The 23,326-nt window shown below is 44.6% G+C and overlaps 1 protein-coding gene across 2 annotated transcripts in view; it reads left to right on the top strand.

Moving 5' to 3' along the window:
- The window catches only part of GHITM (growth hormone inducible transmembrane protein), a 310,682-nt gene that overhangs the window by 174,089 nt on the left and 113,267 nt on the right, over window positions 1–23,326 (top strand). For both annotated transcript variants that reach the window (XM_086922078.1, XM_086922077.1), the window contains exons 6-7: window positions 7,155–7,263; window positions 20,298–20,486. In XM_086922078.1, the coding sequence (XP_086778204.1) occupies window positions 7,155–7,263; window positions 20,298–20,486 (298 nt within the window). The remainder of the gene's footprint in view (window positions 1–7,154; window positions 7,264–20,297; window positions 20,487–23,326) is intronic.

Genomic DNA, 23,326 nt, shown 5'->3' with positions numbered 1-23,326 from the left:
GGGCTATACTTGGGCTACATCTGGGGGATATTTGTGCTACATCTGGGCTCTTTTGTCTCTGGTGGCCATCTTGGGAGACTTATTTGTTATGAAGTTTCCTAATTTCCTCATTTACTACAGTCTCCTCAGTAGGAAATACTTTCAGTTTTCTACTTTGATTCCATCAAGTAGGCATTCAGATGTGACACACATTTGCCATAAATTCAGAATGTTAGCACGCTAGTTGCTTATTAGATCACTGTAGTAAAGCTACTGCTCACCAGGGAAGTCTGCTGCTGGTATTGAAAGTGCATGTTTCAGTCTACATGTCAGAATTTTTTAATGAAATAGAAGAGGATTTGAGAAGTCACTCAAAATATGCCCTCATTTTTCTTTCTGAAGCACTAATCATACTTTCTATGGCAAAATATACCCCCTTATTTTGTTCCTTTTTAAATTAAATGTTTTAGAGTTACCACTTTATTCCAATCAAGATGGCTTCAGGTGTGCCATACCTTTGTATTAAGTAGGACTGTTAGCGCTCTAGTTGTTCTTTAGAACACTCTGGGAAGCTGCAGTAGAACACAAAGGAATCAACTGACAGTCTCTGTCCTTGTTGGATGTACATGTTTTACTGAGAATGTCAGACTTCATTCTCACATGACTGAGAAAGATAATGTGAGTTTACAGAAAAGAGGCTTTCAGTTTAGCTTATAGATCCCCTTCCAAACCACTGTGGGAAAAGCATGAGATATTAGTTTTCTTTCAAACATGATTCATGATAGCCCAGCAGAATGCTTTTTCACATGGTAAAATCACCTTAGAACACACCACAATTCCCAAAATGAGTATGGTACCATCAACAAATGATTTATAATGTAACTAAAGTCCTAAAACCTTATATTAACTGCAATGCTCTTTAAAGAGGTGCTATCATGTATATTGGTCCCAAGATGGCTGCCAACACTTCTTGGATGAAGTGCTGACAGCCAATCAGATCTCACGATGAGATGTGTGGTTAGGCTCCGCATATGTATATATATATGTATATATAGAATGAATACGCACTCTCAGGATCTGCTGTTATAAAGTTTTAACCATTCGCAATTTCCAGCATCATGTAAATACCGACGCATTTCGCCACCAAACCGGTGGCTTGCTCACGGTGGATATTTACTCTTACACAAATCTTCCAATAAAAAGTGATTTACAAACACACGTGATTTTTCATGTCACTTCCTGCTGTTAATCGCTAAGCACAGTGGGGTTTGTAGTTCAATTGATACATTCTGTACACACAAAAACGTTAAAACATCTACACATTACGACAAACGGCAAATTCTGTTTAAATTCCCATCAGTATATATATATATTCGCTCCAGAGCACCAAAACAATGCACTCACAGGCGGGTGCTTTCCAACGTGGGGGTGTACCCACGAAATAAATCACCGCTCCAATCTCCGTACCATAGGACTTCTGCCTTTTTTTCGGGAGGGCAGAAGTCCTATGGTACGGATATTGGAGCGGTTATATATTAACTATTACTATTGGGAGGGGACGTAGCATTACAAAGGAAAATGGCGAAGTGGACCCTGATTTTGCAAACGGCATCTGAGGAAGGCAATATAAAGCCGAAATGCATCATGCCAAGCATTGGTCATTAAAAGAACTCCCGAAGGTTTCCCCATTGTGTCCTCTGGTTACTTGCTTGAGTGATCGTCTTTTGATACTTTTCACACGCGCCGCCTACACGCGTGTTAGAGGACCTGCTCTACAAGAGTCCAGTGGATTGTTGGCAAACGTGGCAAATTTCACCGAGGGATCGGATTTTGCAGGACCGCCTCGGAAGCAAACCAATCAAGAGGGCGCTGTTCAGTACGGACTGTGACTTCACAGGGAGACAGGAGGAAGCTATTTCTGTCTCACGTCCCGGATTGCTTTTTGTGCATGAGGCAGAGCGTTGGGGACCCAAGGGATTTCTGGACTGTCATATAGGGGTTCGAATGGTACTTCAAGCCTCCCTTCCCTTGCCAGGCACACAGCGCTCATGTGAGCGGACTTCGGACTCCAGGAGCGGTACTTACCGAAACAGGGAATCATGGTAGTTGCAGTCTCCCATCACCCGACTGCAGCTGTTTCCAACCAAGTGGAGCCGTAACACCTCCTACTATTGGGAGGGGCCGTAGTATTACAAAGGAAAATGGCGAAGTGGACCCTGATTTTGCAAACGGCATCTGAGGAAGGCAATATAAAGCCGAAATGCATCATGCCAAGCATTGGTCATTAAAAGAACTCCCAAAGGTTTCCCCATTGTGTCCTCTGGTTACTTGCTTGAGTGATCGTCTTTTGATATTGAGAGATATATATATATATATATATATATATATATATATATATATATATATATATATATATATATATATATATATATATTTTCTTTTGATTTTCTCAGGTACTACTGGAGAAATTTACACCATTTAACCAAAAGCGTGATCTGCGTACCAGACCCTACCATTTTCCCAAATTTGGTATAATTCTGTTCAGCGGTTCGTGCTGTAGCCGTGTATAATCGTCCTATGGAAATTAACATGGGGAAAACATGTTTTGAGACCCCCCTTTTATCTCGGCCCCCGCTTGACGAATCTTCCCGAGACTTTCAGGGAAGGAGCAGAGCGGCCATCTTCTTTGAGAAATTCGCGAAGATTAAACAACCGGCGCCAAAGTTATTGCCAATAGAATGTTGCTGATTTCCTATGGGAACTATGTCTTAACTATAACTACCTACTGGTGATCGCCAGTAGGTAATATGTATGTATGTATGTATATGTATATGTCTCATGATTTATACACACAGTGAGAGAGTATACATGCTAGATTTTCCTTGCGCTAGTATCCGTGATTTAGCCTCAGATTTTCTCACTCTCACTCGCACACTCTCTCTCACTCTGTGTCCCCCCGACTTTGTCGTTTGTACCTCTGGGTACGATTGGCTGGTTGACTACATGATGATGCGCCTGCCTCTTTGCTGCTGCATGTGTGCTGTTGGTAATCCCATTTCTTGAGCTTTTGCTTGGCTGTGATGTGGTTCTCACAATACAGTCTGTCTCCTTGTGTGTATCCTATCATCCACATACCTGTATCTCCTGGTAGTCATGACTCTGTATATGTCTGCATGGTGACATCTATCCCCTCACATTTCACTTTATGGCATCCTCTGTGGTGTATGTTCAGTGGATATGCTCTGCGATGGCATACTTTCTTGTCCATTTTTCTGGTCACTTGCCGTGTGTCATGTTCCAGTCTTGTGGCCCTTTACAGTTCCAACCTGTGGTTACAGGCAGTTTTTTCATACAGTTCCATCCTGTGGTTGCAAACTGTCCTTTGTTTGTCATGCCACTTGTTTCCACTGCCGTTTCCTCTTAGGGGGAGAAGGGGGGTACAGCTCTTTGCTTTGATGGGGCTTTTGCTGGGGCGGGTACTCGGTTTGCCCATATTTGTCCCTACATGTCTTGAGTACTCTTTCACCATGGTGTTTCTCATTCTAGGATTTCTTGTCGTTGTTTAAAAGGTTTTTGTTCTTTTTTGGCACACTGTTCCTATACCCTCCATTTTCGATGGGGCTCTGTGTTGTGGCGCAGAAAAGTTTCCCTGTAGAAAACTGACGTCAGCACGCCGGGGGGGGGGGGGGGGGGGGGGTCCTTCTATGACTCCATTGAAGTCACCTCCTTGGACGACATCAGGACGCAGGCCCCCCCCCCCCCCCCCCCCCCCCCCCCCCCAATCCTTCAGCGTACAGAGGTACTGTTGGGGGAAAAAGCTTTCCAGATCCAATCTGACGCCTGTGGATATTCTAAGGCAAGGATTCTGCGGCTAGACTGTGTCTCTACCAGATACATTGTTACCGAAGGGTAAGTAACTCGTTCTAATGGTCATGAAGACACAGCCCTCAAGGGAGGCTAAATAATCCATACGTTCCCCTTCTATGTACTACCTAATTGATACATTCACATCGGTGTGGAGAGCTCCACAAAAACATTCATCATTGGCTGGAATAGCCCCAAAACCATTAAGTTTCTCCAGAGATTTGATCTGTTCAACCGATCAAAGGCACTACTCAAGTCCATGAATGATAAGAAGATAGCCCCCGCTCGAATTCTAAAGCTTTGCAAAAGTGTGACTGAATTTTCTACTGGAACTACTGTCAGCAATGCAAGCCAAGCTCACACCGCACTGTATTTCACTAAAGTGCTCACCCGATTGTTGTTTGACCAGCCAGTCTGCCATGACTCGTTTCAACCCCTATCGGGTCTTGATCACATGACCATGTGTATATATATGTATATATTTAAACAGCTTTTACATCCTGATACAAATCTCACCTTTGTCAAAGACAAACTTGCAAATTCATTGCACCGTATAAATTTGGCAAATTATAAGCAGGCAAAATCAAATCAAATCCAGTTGCACATATAACACAAGCTTGAGTAGTATGGTAACTCTTAAAGGTCTTGATGCTTTCTGATGTATGCAACCAAATGTGAGCTCCCCATTTAAAGTCCCTTTTGGATATACCCATTCCTATGGATCGTGGCTCACTTTGTCACTGGATTCAAGCTAGCCTGCCGGATGAGGGGTGTTACCCCAAAACCAATCCCAGGTTTCTTGTTTCTGGTCTAGAGAAGACCTGGCTTGGCAGTTTTGGCTGGGCTATTGGCATGAGCAACAGGGTCAAGACTTATTTGCATGTGGCTAGGTCTCCACTGGGTTGGCAAATTGAGTTAAAGAATGATGATGGATTCAACCCAGATCTGTGACTGGGAGTGAGTGTCTGAAAAGTTTCAGCGCACTGTCCATCATCTCCTTGAGTTTGCTTTGTTCGCCCTAAGCTGGCTGGTTATGCTAAGTTGGTGGATCCCTTGCTTACTTTTACCACTGGATTCAAGTTAGTCTGTCTGATGAGGGGTGTTACCCTGAAATTGGTCCCAGGATGCTTTTTTCCGGTCCAGGGAAGACCTGGCTTGGCAGTTCAGGTTGGACTGTTCCCATGAGGAACTGGGTCAAGAATGATTTGCCATATGGCTGGGTCTGAACTGGGATGGCAAAGTGAGCTAAAGAAATATTTTATTAAGTCTAAGCCAGAAACGGAATTCAGTGAATAAAAGTGGTGGAAAATTATGAACCCTGCAGCAATGAATGTGTTTAACACCGGATCCTTCATTCGATGCTGACTGAGAGAAATATGGAGCTGCCCATTCCCTGCCCACTTTACTGATCTGGAGTTTGCCATAGATGTTGCTATGGAGGCAACTCAGGTGGGAGCCTTTGGAAGTATCATGAGCAGCACGTGAGATTGATGTGAGTTGACTTAGAGTGCTGGCAGTAGTATAGATGATGTACCTTTTCTCACGACCCATTCAGGACCAAAGCAGGGAAAAGGTGGCAATGAGATGTTGACTACCAAAAAGATGAGGGTGGAATCAGTGGCATCCATGAGAGCACTGGAAACTTAAAGGGGGAGATGATGCTACGCTGCTGGTGCCAGGGAGTCATCCAGAACTAGGGAAGACCTAGTCAGTAGGTTGATACAGTCCATCATAGGTACCAAAGCACAAAAATGATGGCAGATCATATGGGTCGGGCACTGGGAGGGATAGCGGTTGAGACACCTATAGATTCATTGACAGATGGCAGCTAGTGGCTGTGAAAGAGGGCTAGCAGCCTCAGACCCAAGGTGAATGGGAGGTAAATACCTTTAACTAAGATGGTGACCTGCGAAAGGTCTGAAAGACAGCATGGACTGATTAATTAGTGTGTTCTTTCTTGAGGAAACAGGGAAGCCAGAAGAATGTTCATTTAACCTACTTAGTCTGAGACAATTGTGGCCATACAAACCATCACAAGAAATGTCCCTTTTAAGCAGTGGCAACAAGAATAAACTATTGAATTTCTACCACAGTGTGATAGACCACTCTCAGTATTGAGACTGCACCATGTAAAGAGGCTGACCTCTGCACTGTGCCCAGCAAAACAGGCTGTAAAAAGCACCTTTTTAAAAGAATCCCTAAATGAGAGTCCTGAACTCCACTCTGCAAATTCTACAAATGTAAGCTAGACAGGCGCCTCTATCCATCACTAAAAGAAGTGCTAACTGTCGTTCAGAATGAAAACTGATTTGCAGCACAGACTAGACATCTATTTACTAGAAGTACATTTTTAAAACGTTCCAACAGGTTGGGAGCATATACATCCTTGTTAAAGAACAATCAACAGACATCAGGAAGATGAAAAAGATCAAAAAGACGAGAAATGATTGTAGAATGGTCATATATGATGGGTTGGTGAAATGGATGTTCTTTGGCCCGCAATTCATATCCTGGATGGAGTTTTTATATTTGGACCCGGTGTCTATAGTGAGGGTGAAATGGGTAATGTTGGTGTCAGTTAAATTAGAGCAATGGTCAAGACAGGTGTGTCCTCTCTTGCGATTGCTTTTTGCCTTAATGCTTGAACCATTGGCAGAATGGATCCAATGAAATGCTCGCATTGGCGAACTGTGATGCAAAACCCATTGAGTGACTTTTCTATATGCAGATGATAAACTGCTATAAAGCCAATGCATAAGCTTTATAGCCTTCAGAATTTGTTGCTGGGATGTAATTGGGATTTTCACCCTGGGGTGAAAGTGGGATACAAAAGGCGTAACATTTGTCGACAAACTCTGAGCAGAGTTCTGAATGGCAGACTTACAATAATTTTGACATCTGTTGGAACAATCGATTCGGAAAGGCTGTCCGAATCTGACATTGTAATCGCTCAGTCAGAAAAGCAGTCCGTTAACCTGTAGGAGCCTTCGCCGATTGACTCTGTTCCTCCGAATGTCATACGGAACCGACACGGAAAGTCTGAACGCTTTCTGAACATCCTAATCGGTAGTTCAGAAAGCTTTCCGAACCAGTCAGAAAGACTGATTCCGAAACGGATTTGGCAGACTCTAATCGGATTCGGAGCCTTTCAGAATTGTATTTTAATGGACCACTTAGTTTTTCCAGTTTGGAATTCAAGTTATTGTTTGTACAATGTATGTTTAATGCCTGTTCATTAACAACGTATGAGGTATTGTAATAAAAGTTATCACGCTACGTTTTGGGCACTAACAGTAATCTGTCTTTTGCAGGCGATTGGCGCAACATTTGCAGCAGTGATTGGAGCGGGAATGTTAGTTAGGTCCATATCCTATGAACAAAGTCCTGGCGCCAAACACCTAGCCTGGATGTTGCATGCAGGTATTTTTATTTGTTTCTTTAAATATGGTTCGGCATCCTGATACTTTACCCACTGATTTCCTCATTACATCAAATTGTTTTGGGTTGCTGGCTGCATAATGCACTGATGGGTCAGCTTTTTTATTTGTGGTTCAATTTCATGGTGCGTTAAAAATATAAAATGTGCTTTTTTGAACACATCTCCTTAAACTTCACTTGTAAAGTAAAATCTGGAACAGGGACTGGTTTCCACAGTACCATGAACGAAGATGTTTTTGTGTCTGGGACCTCCATAGTTCCCAATACATTACTGAAAAAAGGACATTTGGCAGGAATTTATATTGAAATTGCCATTATGCATTGGGTGGTCCCACTTACTCATTCCAGTTGGCACCACGTCGGTGTATAGTGTGTCCCAGAATGTAGGGCAGAGTGCGGCTCTAATATTGAGAACACTTTATTATTTGACACTCTGTTACAGGAATGAGGATAAGTGACAGGAAAACTACCAGTTTTTTGGCAAAAGTTTTCATACTGCTCACTTGTATTACATCAGTCCGCAAGAAGTCAGGTGGTGCATTCGGCCCTCAAATTCTTTAATCCATCTAGCCATATTAACCCCATCATATTTCAACAGACCGTACCACCACAATTTGCTAACTGAGGAAGCATGGCAGAACTTGGTGTTCGAGGCACATGAGCTGCAGATTACACACTGTGCATAGATTGCCAACTAGTGTTGTGCCCGGATGTTTGCAGTTGTTTTTGTCCTGAAAAGTCTTTGGAAGTCACGAGATAGGTGACAACTCCTTTGGATTACAGTGCGTATGGGCATCGGCTCCATCTTTAGATTGTTTTCTTCTGCCATCGGGCTCGGATGTTTTTTCTGCGCTCCGGTTTGGTACCGATTCTCCTTCGGCACGCAATCCTCACCCTTTTGGACGCTATTGTCTCGAACGCGTTTCCAATCGACGCGACTCTTCACAACTTCGAAGTGTTCGATTCCGGTCGTCGCTTATGGAAAGGACGCCATTCAAAAAGTGTCCTCAATGTGGGTCGAAGTTTCCCCACACTGATCTACATGAGGTGTGCAACCTTTGCCTATCACAGGAGCACAAGCCCAGAGACTGCGCCTCCTTCCGCTCCAAAAAGACGAATCGAGACCGACGAGCTCGAAGAACTATGGCTCGCTCGTCATCTTCGATCCCAGACGACATCTTCCAAGAGGGCGTCGACGTGCCAGAACAAAAGTGAGAACATGGCGTTGACAGCAACTCCGAGGCCGACCACTCTGACGTCGAGGACATCACTCCGGCACAGTGGGTCTTGAGTACACACGTCGACCCCGACCCTTCCTCGACACCCTCCAAAAAGGCTTCAGTCACACCCTCGCCTTCGGGCCCCGGTGCACACCGAGAGACTGCTTCCCATGCCCTGCCTTCGAGCTCAGCAAAGAAGCCTAATAAGCCTTTAGGCGACACGGGCTCGAGTCAGCCTACCCCCGGTGCCGGCATCACACATACCGGCACCGAAAAAGAAGCCATCTTCACCCTCCACGCCAGCTGCTTCCACATCTAAGCACTCAGCGCTGAAGACTGGCACCGGCTCCTCGGCGTCCTAACCTCACTCTGAGCCGAGCAAAAAATTGCAACCGAAAGGACCCAACAACCATGCCTCGGAGCCGAAAAAAGCCTCGGAACTGAAAAGACCACTCGTTCCACCGGCTAAAGACACTGCAAAAGAACATGTTTCAAAGCCAAAAGATGCTACCGGTTCGGTGCCCAAAAAGCCTACGGAACCAAAGACCACGCCACCGAAGGATCTACCTCCCACAGACTACTCTCTCTCAAATACCATGTCCACCACCTACTCATGCAGACCCACCAAAATGGCATCCTAACCTGCTTGACCATGAATACGATACAGAAATACACTTTTGCTATCCTCATTCAGCTAATGCCACCACTAAGCCCACAGCTGCTACAAGTCCACAAAACACTGCTGTCTCTTCTGCAAAACAAAAGTGACACCATCACGAAAAGGCATTCACTAAACTGCTTACTAATAAATGCTTGATCACTCTAAAAAAAAAACAAGCATCGGATCTACAACCTTCTCACTGACACACAATCTGACGTACTCTTCGTAACTGAATCATGGTTGGGAGATGACATGCCTCCAGTGTTGCATGAAGCTGTTCCTCTAGGCTGTCAAACTATCACACAAAATCCTATAGGCAAAAGAGGAGGCCTAGCTGTTTTATTCAAGCAAACATTAAATATCACTAAAGCTGACGACCTCTCCATACAAGATTGCGATCTTCACCAAATGCTGCCCTAAATCCTCTTTCTACTGTAACTTCCTTAGCCTTTACAGACCCCCACCTAGTAATGCAACATTCCCAGACGCACTTCTAGACACAGTTTTAAACCTGATAACATTACACTCCAATCTATGCATTCTTGGTGACCTAAACATTTGGTTTGAAAAAATATGCCCCATTGAAAAACAATAATCACTGGCCAGACGCACTGAACCTACATCAATTCATCCACAAACCCCGAGACATGGCTGGACATATCCTAGATGTCATTTTTGTATATGCAGATCTAGTTACCTTTCATTCAATTACTCCATTCACATGGTCAAACCACCATTGCTTGCTTTCCAACATAAAACAACACAAAGCAACACACCTAAAAAAAACTTACATGCATCCACCTGTCAACTGTGGAACAAACTCATTTATGAATACTTAGAAATACAACTAACATCCAATAAAAATCCAGACCAAATTCTGTTCTAGAATTATGAGTGGCTACAAAAGATTTTGATATCCTACTACCACTCGGAGCGACACAAAAGAAAACAAGCACTTTAGAGAAATACAGAACGAAAAGAGAACGAACAGCAAATTGGAAAGCTTCAACTCACCTGGATCAAAACAAATGCCAATCAAGGCAAACTTCACCTACAGAAACGTAACATATTATGCAAGCAAGCAATCAACAAAGCTAAGAAAAGAGTATTCACACAGAATTCAAAATGGTAAATGTGCTAATAAAGATTTTCTACACAATTATCACTGAATTTCGTTAACAAAATTGCCTAGAAGGAGCTCATCTCATCACTCAAAGATTTCACAAACTGGCAAATAAACATAGAAAAACCACCAGCACCGACCCATTTCCAAAATAACCCTCCAAGAGTGGGCTAACCCAGCCTCTGCATTCCTTCCAACAAATACCACACAGTGAATTTAACGACCTTGTCAAAGCAAGCAGGCATGTCTGCAGCTCTTCGGACCAGTGCCCACCACAAGCCTTCAAGAAATTTCTTTTAACTACCTCTGCCACCACACCTGTAGAATCGTCAACAGTTCCTTAACTACAGAAATATTTCCAAAACCCTGAAAAAGTCATACATATGCCATTACTAAAGAAAACAAACCTAGACCTGCTTAGCCCACGACAACTACAGACCAATTTCAAATGGACCTTTCCTGGGCAAACTGATAGAAAGAGCAGCACTCGCCCAGATATCACAATTAATTGAAGATTATTCCATACTTTAAGACTTCCAAACAGGATTCCATCCACGAAGAGGCTCAGAATCTGCCTCATTGCCATATGGGATGACCTTAAGAATACAGTTGACCTCAACGCAGTTGCTGCACTACTTCTCTTGGACCTCTCAGCCCTCTTTGACACAGTTGATCATGACATGTACTACAAACTCTCTACGAAGCCGACGTAGTGGGGACTGCTCTCAACTGGATCACAGCCTATTTTCACAACAGAACTAATGTCATCCATATTCCCCATTTCTCGTCCAAAGCGTACTTCACATAAGCAAGGCTCTATCATCTCACCCAAGCTTTTCAACATATACACAAAGTCATTAGTGGCGCCGATCAATGAATTTCACCTCGCATGCTATGCAGCTGAGACACAAATACTCCTTAAACTGGAAAGCCTCAAAGACATTAGAAATTCACAAATTTTCGGTTGCTTCATAGCCTTTGATAAGTGGATGACATGGAGCTATTTCAAACGGAATGCTTCTAAAACAGAAATATTCACATGTGGAAATTGGAAACTTTGACCCACTCACAGGCTAGCCTGACGATCTGGGAACACTGACTAAAGTTTCTAATGAAATAGGAAACCTTTGAATTACTATCAAATGCAAGCGATCAATAAATGCCCAAGTCGCCAAACTAGCAAGATCCAGCTTCATTACTATAAAACTCTGCAACACATTGTCCCTCTCCTTGGATTTCCTCACAAGGTCCCGGCTACTATCTCTCTTGGTCTGTCAAAATTCAATTACGGCAATAGCCTCTACCACGGATCATCTGTAATAAATATGAAAATAGTACAACCGGTTCAGAACTCAAGGGGGGTGTGGCCAGCCGCAAGCAATGGCGGACGCCTGTGGAGAGGGCCGGGGCCATCATAAACCCGACAAATCCTATATAATCCTGGAGCACCCAGGCCACCACTGTAGTGGACGGACTGCTGTAGCTCCCAGGCACTGCACGGTGCCGCACAGGAGTGGAACCGGGCGGCCCTGACTGCGTGGAAAAGTGTGCAGCAGCATAACGGCCGGCCGATAATTAACAAGAGGTCGCAGCTTGCGGCCTGGACATCCGGGGAGGACCTAGGCCAAGCCCCTTACAACTGCGCCCGGAGGTGCAGAGGAGTGCCGCGCTGCCCTGTCACTGCTCCTACTTTTGGTGTGGACGTAGGATTTAGATCTGGCGGTGGGAATCCCTCCCACTGGTGAACATACGCACAATTTGGAAGTGCACAACTGGTGATCATCCTGCCGGTCGGGGCGCCCGAGGAGCAGCGCGGCGGTCTGGGGCCCACGGAGGCATTGGCTATGGCCCGCAACAAATCGAGAGACTGAGTGGTCAAGTGGTCCCCGCAGTAATGTGGGGCGCTTAAATGAGAAGCAGAGACCCTTGTGCCGGAGTGGCAGTAAAATAACTCTGTTTGGTGCCCTACGAACCATTTACATGCATAGATAGCTGTCGCAGAAGCATTAAACACCGGTCTGAAAGACTGTGGGCCAAGTGGGACACTAACATAACGATATTGCGTTACAGCCTGGAGGCGTTGTGCTTCACAGCATCGGGCGGCCAAAAGGAAAACCGGTGGACCAAGGACAGTCTTCAGAAACTATTCCATACTCACATCATGACCCTCAACCCACGCAGGAAGAGATTCCGGACACCTTCATGCAGGAAGAGCAGTCCCAAGACAAACCAGACCTTATCTTGAAGGAAATCCACGAATCTAGGGCAGTGGTGGAGCAGCAGCTGGACAGTCTGACAACTGATGCGATTCTGCTCCGTGCAGATCATAAAAAACTGGCAGAGCGGGTGCAGACCCATGCAACTATCCTATCGGACATTACGCCTTGGTATAAAGCACAGACGGAGACGGTCTCACAGCTCCAGTGACAAGTGAAGGAACTGCAAGAAAAAGTTGAAGATGCTGAAGGGCGGCACCGGAGGAGGAGTAACTTCAGAATCGTTGGCATGCATGAAAAAAGCAAATGCCGGGACCCCACACAATTCATTGAGAATTGGTTGCGCACTGAGGTTGCCCTGGAGGGACTGACTGAAATGTTTAGTGTGGAAAAGCCTCACAGGGTGCCAACAGGGCCAAAGGCCCCCTTACTGCCACCTCTGTCTATAGTGGCAAAGATCCTGAATTACAGAGACCGAGACGCACTGCTCTGCTCCGCAGGGCAAGGGAAAGGGCGCCACTCCTATATGAGAACTCAAGTCTCCTTGTTCCCTGATCATACGATACAAGTGCAACGGCAAAGGGAGGCATTCTATGGGGTTAAGCAGCACCTACAACAGCAAAACCTACGATATGCTTTAATTTTTCCGGCAAAATTGAAAGTTCTACACGGTAACGCCACTCACTTCTTTGAAGACGTAGAGACGGCATGTGGATTGAGGTGAACTTCCCAAATCTGGCGTACCTGATGAACACCGGCAGCCGCGAAGGCAGAGTCAACGCCGCAGGCACACAGGGTTACGGAGCATGTCTAAGCAGAAGGCATTGGATGAGAAGGTGCCAACTCTTGAGCAACATCTAGAGAGTAAAAGAGCGGCATTGAAGGGGGCTGCAACATGGAGAGCACCAAGAGAGATCAGCGGGCGTGATTAGTCTTCGGATAGAGCGCCCGCAACGGATTCGGAGGCCAGTCCACCGTTGTTCCCATCCTTGACACCACAAACTGCCAGGGAACTGGAGGACTAATCACGCTGACAGTGCGGGACTTATGCAGACATGTAAGGTCCTGGTGGTGTTGGTGGAAGATTCATCCACCCAAAACCCAGCGATACTACGTGATGAAGCGAGGCGAAGATATGATCGGTGCGCTGGCAGCAGCTGGTAACTGTATCAATAGGGATTCTCCTTTATGTACAGCATATACTGTTGGGGGATGTGTCCCGTGCCCAGGAAGCAATCTCATTTCCACCCCTAACTGTTGTTTTTCTGTTTTATTATATTATTTTTCTTTTCTCACATAGTTTGCACATTTTTTAAACTTATTAAAGACAATGCAATCACAATAGTGCAATAGCAACAATGCGTACATTTGGTGTGGCACGATGGTGCTTGCAAAGGGCATAATTGTCCGTGACTGGGTATCATCCCCCTCCCCCTTGCAAAATCGCCAAGCGAGTTTCAGCTGTTTGGTTGAGCACAATTTTGGGGTTGGACCTTCCGAACTGGGGTAGTTTGGGAGATAAATGGGGCAGTTACAAGGAAGCACATGCAAACGCACGACAGACTGAACCAGAGACCAGACGCAGGGCACAGTTAAATAGAGTAAAGGGCAACATATAAATTCCTCAAATGGAATGTGCGAGTTATGGGCTCCCTGCTTAAACTGCATGCATGCTCTGCTCAGTAGATGGAAAACACAAATTGTTCTCCTACAGGAGACACATTTAAGCGCCAGTGAAACAAATAAATTACAGAAAAAGTGGGGAGGTCAGCTATGTAATACAACTTATTCAGCTTACGCACGAGGTGCAGCAGTATGGATACGGGTGGGAGTCCCTTACAGATTGCTGGAGCAGAGGGTGGATGATGAGGGCAGATATGTACTGCTGAGGGGCAAGATGGATGGGCAGAAGCTGGTGATGGTGATTATTTATGCACCGAATTCGGAACAGGATGGGTTCCTTCAACGATTGAACACTGCGTTGGTGGATTGGGTACAATACCCTTGGATACTTGGGGAGGGACTGAGGGGACTATACTGCGGTGCTGGATATATGGATAGATAGACCACATCCGCTCTGAGGAGCATTGGCAACACGACAGGCCAGGGCATTAGAGGTATGGACAGATGGGTGGGGCCTCAAGGACGCGTGCCGAGTTAAACATGCATCGACAAGGGCAAATTCCTTTTACTCCCACGTACATTCAGTACACACATTAATAGACCATGTCTTCTGCTCTCACTCCCTTCTCCAAAAGGTGTTCAAATATCACATTTTGGTAAAACGCTCTCGGACCACAGTCCGCTGGAGATGGCTCTGGAGTAGGGTTTATATCCCAACACAGGTGTCGGCGTGTAGATTCAAGCCCCAAATGCTTGAGGACTGGGATTTTTGGATGCATATGGCAGATACTGTTGCAGACTACTTCACTCGGAATGTGGGTTCCGCCTCCTCCCCACTAATAGAATGGGAAGCGTTCAAGGTGGTAGTGAGGTGAGCCTCCATAGGAGCAGTAGTAGGAGCGAGACAGGAGATAGTGCGCAAATTGACAGAAGTTGAGGGACAACTGGGACCCCTGGAAAAAGCAGCCGCAGAATCCCCTAACCAGGGGGATGACCTGCAGAAGATGCAGGTAGAGCATGCTGACCTGTTGGAGAGGCGGAGGGTAATTGACTATAAAGCATATGTCCAGAGAACACATGTGGAGGCTGATAAAGCAGGTACCTTACTAGCACGCGTCATTCGGGCCAACCCCAAGTGGCCCCAATAACATAAATCCGCTCCCCGCCAGGAGACCTGGCTCATACCCAATTAATGATAAATGAAGTATTCCAAAAGTACTATAGGTGTTTGTACAGTGTCGCCAGGCACTCATATATTCAGGAAATTAGGGAGTTTCTCCATGGAGTATGGCTACCGAAGCTAGCCGCCACGGATCAAGACGAACTAAGGTCACCTATGACAACGTAGGAAATTCTGATGGCAATCTGGGCCCTGCCGCAGAATAAGACCCCAGGGCTAGTTGGCCTACCTGCAGCATTTTACTCAACCTACGCCAAAGAGTTGGCGCCTCACTTAGGTGTATTGTATAAAGCATCTGCTGAGGGAGGGGTTCTCCCCAGTCGACAAATCAAGCACTGGTAATGTCACTGCCCAAGACTGGGTGAGATGCGGCTGACATCTCAGCATACCGCCCATTGTCGCTCCTAAACACTGGGTATAAAATTCTTAGTAAGATCTTAGCAACCCGTTTACTGCCCTATCTCAATAAGTTAGTACAGGTAGACCAATGCAGGTTTGTGCCATGTAGGAGCACGGTGCACAACGTGAGGCGGCTCTATCAAATAATGTGGGCCCCATTGGAGCGATTCCTAATGCGGGCTTCCTATCCTTAGATATGCGGCAGGCGTTTAATACGCTGAGCTGGGAAGACATTCTGGCTGCTCTGGGCGTACATGGGATACCTGTTGAATACATCAACTGGGTTAGGTTATTATAAGCCTCTCCAACAGCTCTTGTTAGGACAGGTGGCCACATTTCTAAGGCGTACAGGGTTCACCGGGGCACGAGACAGGGCTGTCCCCTGTCCCCCATGCTCTTTATACTAGCAGTTGAACAGCTCTCACATAAACTGCGCATGTCAGCCTGAAATTGGGGCATACCTGTAGGTCCAGTGACGCACGCCGCGTCGCTATATGCTGATGACATAATCATGAACACCCGAGATTTATGCAGTGGAATATACGCCACAGAGATTTTTGAGGACTTTGGTCAGGTTTCGGGTCTAAATTTTGATAACTCCGTACCTTCTTCTTTAACTACCTAGGCTCCATGTAGGGTAGGGTTTGGAGATAACCAGATACAGGTGGCCTCAGTTGCGTTTAAGTATTTGGTTGTGCACATATATAGAAGGCAAGAAGACCCGATAGACAGAAATGTGCAGAGAGCAATACTACATTGCGCTCTCAAATAGCGTTCTGGACTACTCTGCCATTGTCTGTCACAGGACGTCTAGCCATCACAAAGATGGTAATGTTGCCTAGAGTGCTGCACTATTTCACAACAATCCTGATCTTTCTCCCTGCGAACATATTCCAGGTCTGGATTTCTTATTGATGGAATTGGTGTGGGGCACGGGTAGAAGGAGAGTGGCACTCAGGAAATTACAACTAGTGACCTGTCGTACACTTTATTTCTCTTACATGCAGGATTATCTCATTGTATGAAACAACTGTGGGCCCCAAATGGACAAGAGCCGCCCACAAATAAATTAGTACATATGCTCCATTTAATGGGAAATGGTAGGCATCTAACGAAATGGCTTTATGTAGGCATTAGAGGGACCGTTATATCTCCACTATGGGCATGCGGACGAAATGGGAGACAGATGTACAGAGGGTCTGACGGACAAAGAATGGATTAAAGTACTGGAATCCTCAAAGATAGTGTCCCGCAATGCGCGGTTCAAATGTATTCAATATCTGATTATACAGAGCGCATTCCTCACTCTGCGTAGACTCCAAAGGATGTTTTCCGCCGCCCCCTCAAATTGCCCAAGATGCGTTGAGGCGGATGCCGGGCTGGTACATATGCTGTGGACATGTCCAGCACTAACACACTATTGGGCGCAGATTGCGCACATGCTTGCTGACACTAGGGAAGAATATTTGGAACACAGCAAAGAGCTGTCTTCTGGGGTTATACTGCCAACCCAAGGGATATAAGGTACAAGCATGCTTTGCAAATCTAGCGTTCATACTAGCAAAGAGGCATATTACCAGCCAGTGGAAGGCAGCAAGGCTACCAAACCTTGAGTCCTGGAGAGAGGGAGCAAGTGATTAAATGGAGTCTCGCTTAAAGAGCTGCGATACGTAGGGAGGAGCAGAGGGGACTGATAAAAAATACCGATAGCGATGGCATGGGATGTGCTGTGCGGGGTGTTTAAAAGCTGGGAAGAACCAACGCAGGTAGAAGTGACATGATCATTGCTGTGGCTGAAAAACTAGGTGTGGGAGGCAGATACTGATTATAAGTTAGACCTAAACACGTTGTGAAGTAATGTATTGTGCAGGTCTCTGTGTGAAATGGCACTGTATTACTCTGTCTGTTAGGCAGCTGTCGATGGTGTTCCCAGTTAGATAACTGCAGGTGGGGGGTGGAGGGAGGGTTCCAGAGTAGTTGTTTTAGGTTTATTTAGAATTTCAAAAAATTAGTTCATGATACAGAATGGAATATCCACTGTCAGAAAAGGTATACACTGTAACATGTTGATGTTAAAGAGTTACGCACATTGTGATGTTAAACTGGCAACTTAACCATGTATGTATTAGCAGTGCGCACAATGGCGAGCCACAATATTACTACTATTATTTTTTTCACCGAAACTGGTGTTGTATCTTTTTGTGGTGTGCCTTGTGTGTATGTATGTATGTTTGTATGTTCTTATATAGCTCTCGACTTACCCTAGGGCATCTTGGCGCTTGCCTTGGGAACCCGTCCTGGCTTTTCCCTGTGAGATAACCCGTACTGGGCATCCCCAAGAAGAAAGCCAGGCATCCCGCTGCGGGGGGCCGTTGTGGAGATTAAGCAAGCTAATGCCCAGAGTTGCAGAGTGTGAACCCGTGATTAGAGTGGGCACCGAAGCGAGAATTATCGAGTCCGTGGACAATTGGGGTCAAGACCCTGCCGCGTCGAGAATTGAACCCTGGTCCCGGGTCTGACCTCTGCTTCAGGGTATGCCTCCTCTAACCAGTGTAGCCACACTTCTCCTGTCGCCTGTGTGTACTGCGTGGATGATTCACACATGTCCTCAGGTGTTTGGCCTGCCTGCTCTGCACCAGGCTACCCCCCCGTAGAATAGGCTACCCTATTTCTAACATAGAGATTCGTTAGTTCTGCTTAACAAATGTACATATTACCTTTGGTTATATTATTCAATGTTTAACTTGTATGTAGGTCACTGCATAAATGAGTAAATTGTTATAAGAATTATTTATCTACATTTACTTCACTATTGAATTATTAAAAGATCAAAGCAAATAAATGAGCTTAAATTAACACAACACTTGAGTTTACTATCTGCAACTTATATCGAGATATATTACCTTTCTTATGCATATATACCTTCTATGTATGTGTAGTAATCTTGTTTATAAATATATAGATTTTCATTAGTTCTGCTTAACAAATGTACATTTTACTTATGGTTATGTTCTTCTCTGTTTAATATATGTAGGTCACTGCTTAAATATGTAGGTTTTTATAAATATTAATCTACTATTGCTTCACTTTTGGGAAGATCTATATATATGTATATGTAACTAAAAACAAATAAATTAGCTTAAAGTAAAGCAACACTTGAAAATCTACCTTTTATTTAATGCAACGTAAATCTAGGTATATTACCTTACTTATACATGCACACCTTCAAATTAATTATGTATCTTTATATTTATTACTTTACTCCTAATTCTGCATCTCCAATACACTACCCTATATCTCACCCAATACCTCTCTCAATATATCCTCTACCACAACTCTGACTTATCCCAAACCTCGATCTACTATTCTCTCCAATCACTGCCCTATTTGTCACCCTACACATCTCTAAATAAATCCTCAACCTCCATGACTACTGTGATCCCCAAAATAACCCTTTCAGGAATCTTCCCTCCTCTACACCTCTCTTGCGTCATCTCAAAACTGTTTTGTTATTAACCCCTTGCGTGCGGGGCGTATTTTCCGCCTGTGCTGAATCCGCCTTGCGCGGGCGGAGTCATGACGGAACGGTTCCGTCATCAGCACAGCTCAACCGATGCTGATGACGGAACCGTTCTGTCATCAGCACGCAAGGGGTTAAGATCTCCCAAAGTCTTTTTAAACCCTGCCCTCTGACTCTTCCCTCCCCCCCACCCATCCCAAACCTGCTACTGCTGCTTTGATCTCCAAAGAAACACTTTCTAGACCCTTCCCTTTTCTATCCATCCACCATCCTTTTCAGTCCAACTAACAGACTCACCACTCAAGTTAGTTTCAGATTTCCCTATACTAATTTACCATTTATTCTGTTTGGATTCTGAATAAGCGTGCTACTCAACGAAAAGCGCATTGTATCCTCCGGAGGTACCAAGCACAAACCTCTACCTCTTCTATCTTTCCACTTTCCTTTACATCCCACATTACAGACTCAATCGTCCACCACTCTAATAGATTTTATATATCCCTATACTAACTCTCCACTAATCCTTTTTTTGGATTTCTGAGTGGTGTGCTCCTCGCTGAAAAGCTCTGACGCCTCGTCACCTATAGTAAGCGCTATATAATGCAACTACAATACATTACTCTATGCCACTCGACTCTCCCTCGGCTACTCTGCCACTTAATCCACTCTATGGCACACTCTTGTCCACCCTACGTCACTCCATTCAGCCACTCTCCTCTACGCCACAAACCCTTAGCCATGCTGAACAGCAGCCACGCTGGTGTACAACATGGCTAAAACACATTGGCAAAGCCAGCAGCTCTTGCATAGGCGAGACCTATTGGCTTTGCCAATGCTTTTTGCAAATGCTATCAGAGTATCTCCTCTTAGGATGAAGCCCAGAAAGCAGATTCCAGATATAGCCCCACTCAGGAGTATCAGTTTGTTCAGCTGAACTTCTTTGCCTGTAACATAATTTCAAGAGATATGCTCCCATGTTGCTGATGATGCTGTAAACATTTTAGTTTATCATATAATTTAAAATCTATATACTACCACAAAGAAATGATGGCTAATATTTTTTCTTCATTTTAGGTGTCATGGGTGCAGTGGTAGCTCCTTTAACCTTGTTGGGTGGCCCTCTGCTTATCCGTGCTGCCTGGTACACTGCTGGAATAGTGGGTGGTCTCTCGACTGTGGCTGTATGTGCACCAAGTGAGAAGTTTCTGAATATGGGAGGACCTCTTGGAGTAGGACTTGGACTGGTTGTGGCCTCTTCCATCGGTAAGTTCGCTCGTGGGTTTAGGTTTCAAGTTGTACAAAAGCTAAAATCAAGAATCCAGTATGTATAATTTAAGGCATTGCATCACTGAAAATAGAATTTTCTATACTGACATTAACTTTGACTGTAGCTGGGTCTTGCTGTTTTGGTGCGTTAGTGCCAGCTGCATATTTCTAAATGGATTAGACAGAGGGCTAAAATAAGTGAGATTATTTGTTAAACATCAGTGTTCTTTCGAAGACCGCTTACAATTTTGCTTTTCTTTGGGGTGGAGGAAAATTTAATGACCACAAAATTACATGTCATGTAATTGTTGATATAACTGCAAATATAGTGGAAGATATTTAGTTTTTTTTGAAGGCCACATGCAAATGTTTCTAGTATGAAGATTTTCTGAATGGTGTGAAACGAAGCTTGTTTCAGGCGCTTGGCATCTGATAGGTTGTGAATGCAGTTTAGCTATTTCTCCTTCCACAATCCAAATTTTGGAAGTAAATTAAAAAGGGTGAAAAACAACTGTGTGCATGGTCAGCGCGTGGTATCACACAGCTGAGGAGTGGCTTTTTGTTACCCTATGTCGTAGTGGGTGAAGTAGAATTGGGTTTTGGAGATACCTCGTGGTATTTAACACGTTTTATGGATTTCTAAGATCAGTGGATTTATTTTATTCATTGTGGTGTGGTTTACAGTGTCTAATTAGATGCTCTGCATGTGGTTAGTAAGATGCTGGTGTATTTTGTTGCATGCCTGCCGATAATAGTGAAGGAGTTTTTGTAGGATGATGGAGTTTAAAGGTTTTTTAATTTGTGTGTTTAGGACGTGCTGGGGTCTTCCTCTGCACCTGTGTTCAGGACGGCTTCAGCCCGTCCTGGCACCAGAGGCAGGACATCCCTCTGGTGCTTGCACTAGAGGGATTTCCTTATATTGAATTCAGCCTAAGAAGCTGGCGAAGAGGCTTTTTTTTTGTTGTTGCCTGAAATGACGGTCGGCACGTGTGGCGCGCTGATGTAATTTCAGAGAAAGTGAAATGAGCCATAGTATGATTGCTCCCGGACAAGACAAACACCTAGCTACGCTGTTTTCCACTTAAGAAACGCCCCCAGACGAATCGCAGAGCGCCCGAAATGCATTGGAGCAAAAATTGAACTCAATATGAAATTATATATTTTTTCCTGCTGATGGAATACCAAAGAAATTACATGAATTTCTGAATGAATCATGAATTATGAACATAAATAAATCGTTCTTTTGAACAATTTCGTGAACTTTTTGTTGGAGGAATTCAAGATTGGAACCCCAGAAGTGCTCCCTAAGGGATGCAACCAATTATCAATTGGAAGCACTGTTATTGCCTTTAGATAATTGATGCCACCAGGACGGGAGACGTCTCCTACGGAGCACCTTAATAATTATAACCTACTTGAGAAAAATAATTCATCCAAAAAGGCTGTGCACTCACGAATCACAAGATTGATTAGTCCCATTGACAGTTTCACCATAAATGTTATGTGGGGAAATGGGAGTAACTTTTACCAGACTCATTCCCATATCCACAATATTTTCCTTCTAAAATTCCACATTTCTTACTACTAAAATCACCAGCCCACATCAAGAAACAATCACTTCTATTATTTTTTATGAATGAATCAAGCTCCTTCTCAAGGGCCAGTACAACTTGGTTTCTAGTATTATCAAATACATTGTTATAAAAATTGTTTATTATGAAACATTGGATATCCACAGATAAAAACCACAGGAATTGAAAATCAGGTGAATCCAGTATAGGCTTAAGTCAGTGGGCATGTGATGGAGACCAAGACTGCTAAACCCCCTTTAGGCCTTCCCTTTCGAGAGGGGGTGCTTGCTTGCGTATCAATTGTTGTGAAACCATCAATGTGGAAGGGTTTCTTATGCCATGTTTCTAGCATGCAGATGATTTGACAATTGCTTAAAAAAATCCAACCAGGCTTCATCACTCAATCTATTATTTTTTTGTTTTAAATATTTTTATTGAAGAAAACCAAAAAAATAAATCCGAATCATCATCCAGCAAATTTAGGCAGCAAAATACAGAGTCGGTAATCAATGAATCAAGTATACACAGAAAATCACTTCAAAGATCAATACATCGTCTCGATCCAGCTCTGTCCATCGCCATTTCCACTGAGGGGGAGGCGCAAATCTCACCTCTATAAACCTTCCAGTGTCCCCATTTTTTATCCCACTTCTTGGGGCAACCTCTGACTTTAAATATAGATTTTTCTGCCAGCATGCATCTGTCCATTTCCGCCACTCAACCCACCAGGAGAGGCCTCTGGGGGGCACCCCAGTGCATTGCCACTGCACGTTTCACCAGCAGGAAACCTAGGGCCACCCATTGAAGCTCCATCTCAGTGAGGTCTGTAGCACGCCATCTATTAAGAATCGCTTCCTTAGGGGAAAGAGGAATAGGCTTCCCCAACGCATTAGACATTTTACGAGCCGCCCTGTCCCAGAACCATTGAATAATTGGACATTCCCAGAGGACGTGGTAAAAGGTGCCGGGGCGGCCACAGCTACAAAGACACATCTCATCAGGGCGTCTTCCCAGTTTAGCTAGAAGGGAGGCCGACATGTATGTTCTATGCAGAATTCTCAATTGGATCAGTCTGAAGCGGTGATTTATCGCCGTTTCCCTAGGGGACATTAGTGCCTATCTCCAGTCCTCGTCGTCTAAGTCTCCCACGTCCTCTTGCCACTTGTCCCGCACGGTCTGGAAGGAGTCAGGCATATTATTGCATAGTTTACGATACGTGCACAATATTCCCTTCAACTGGAGTGGCTCTGAAAGTAGCCTATCCCC

Source organism: Lissotriton vulgaris, chromosome 5 (assembly GCF_964263255.1).
Source record: "Lissotriton vulgaris chromosome 5, aLisVul1.2, whole genome shotgun sequence".
Taxonomy (NCBI): Eukaryota; Metazoa; Chordata; class Amphibia; order Caudata; family Salamandridae; genus Lissotriton; species Lissotriton vulgaris.
This window is presented reverse-complemented; position numbering and strand designations above follow the sequence as displayed.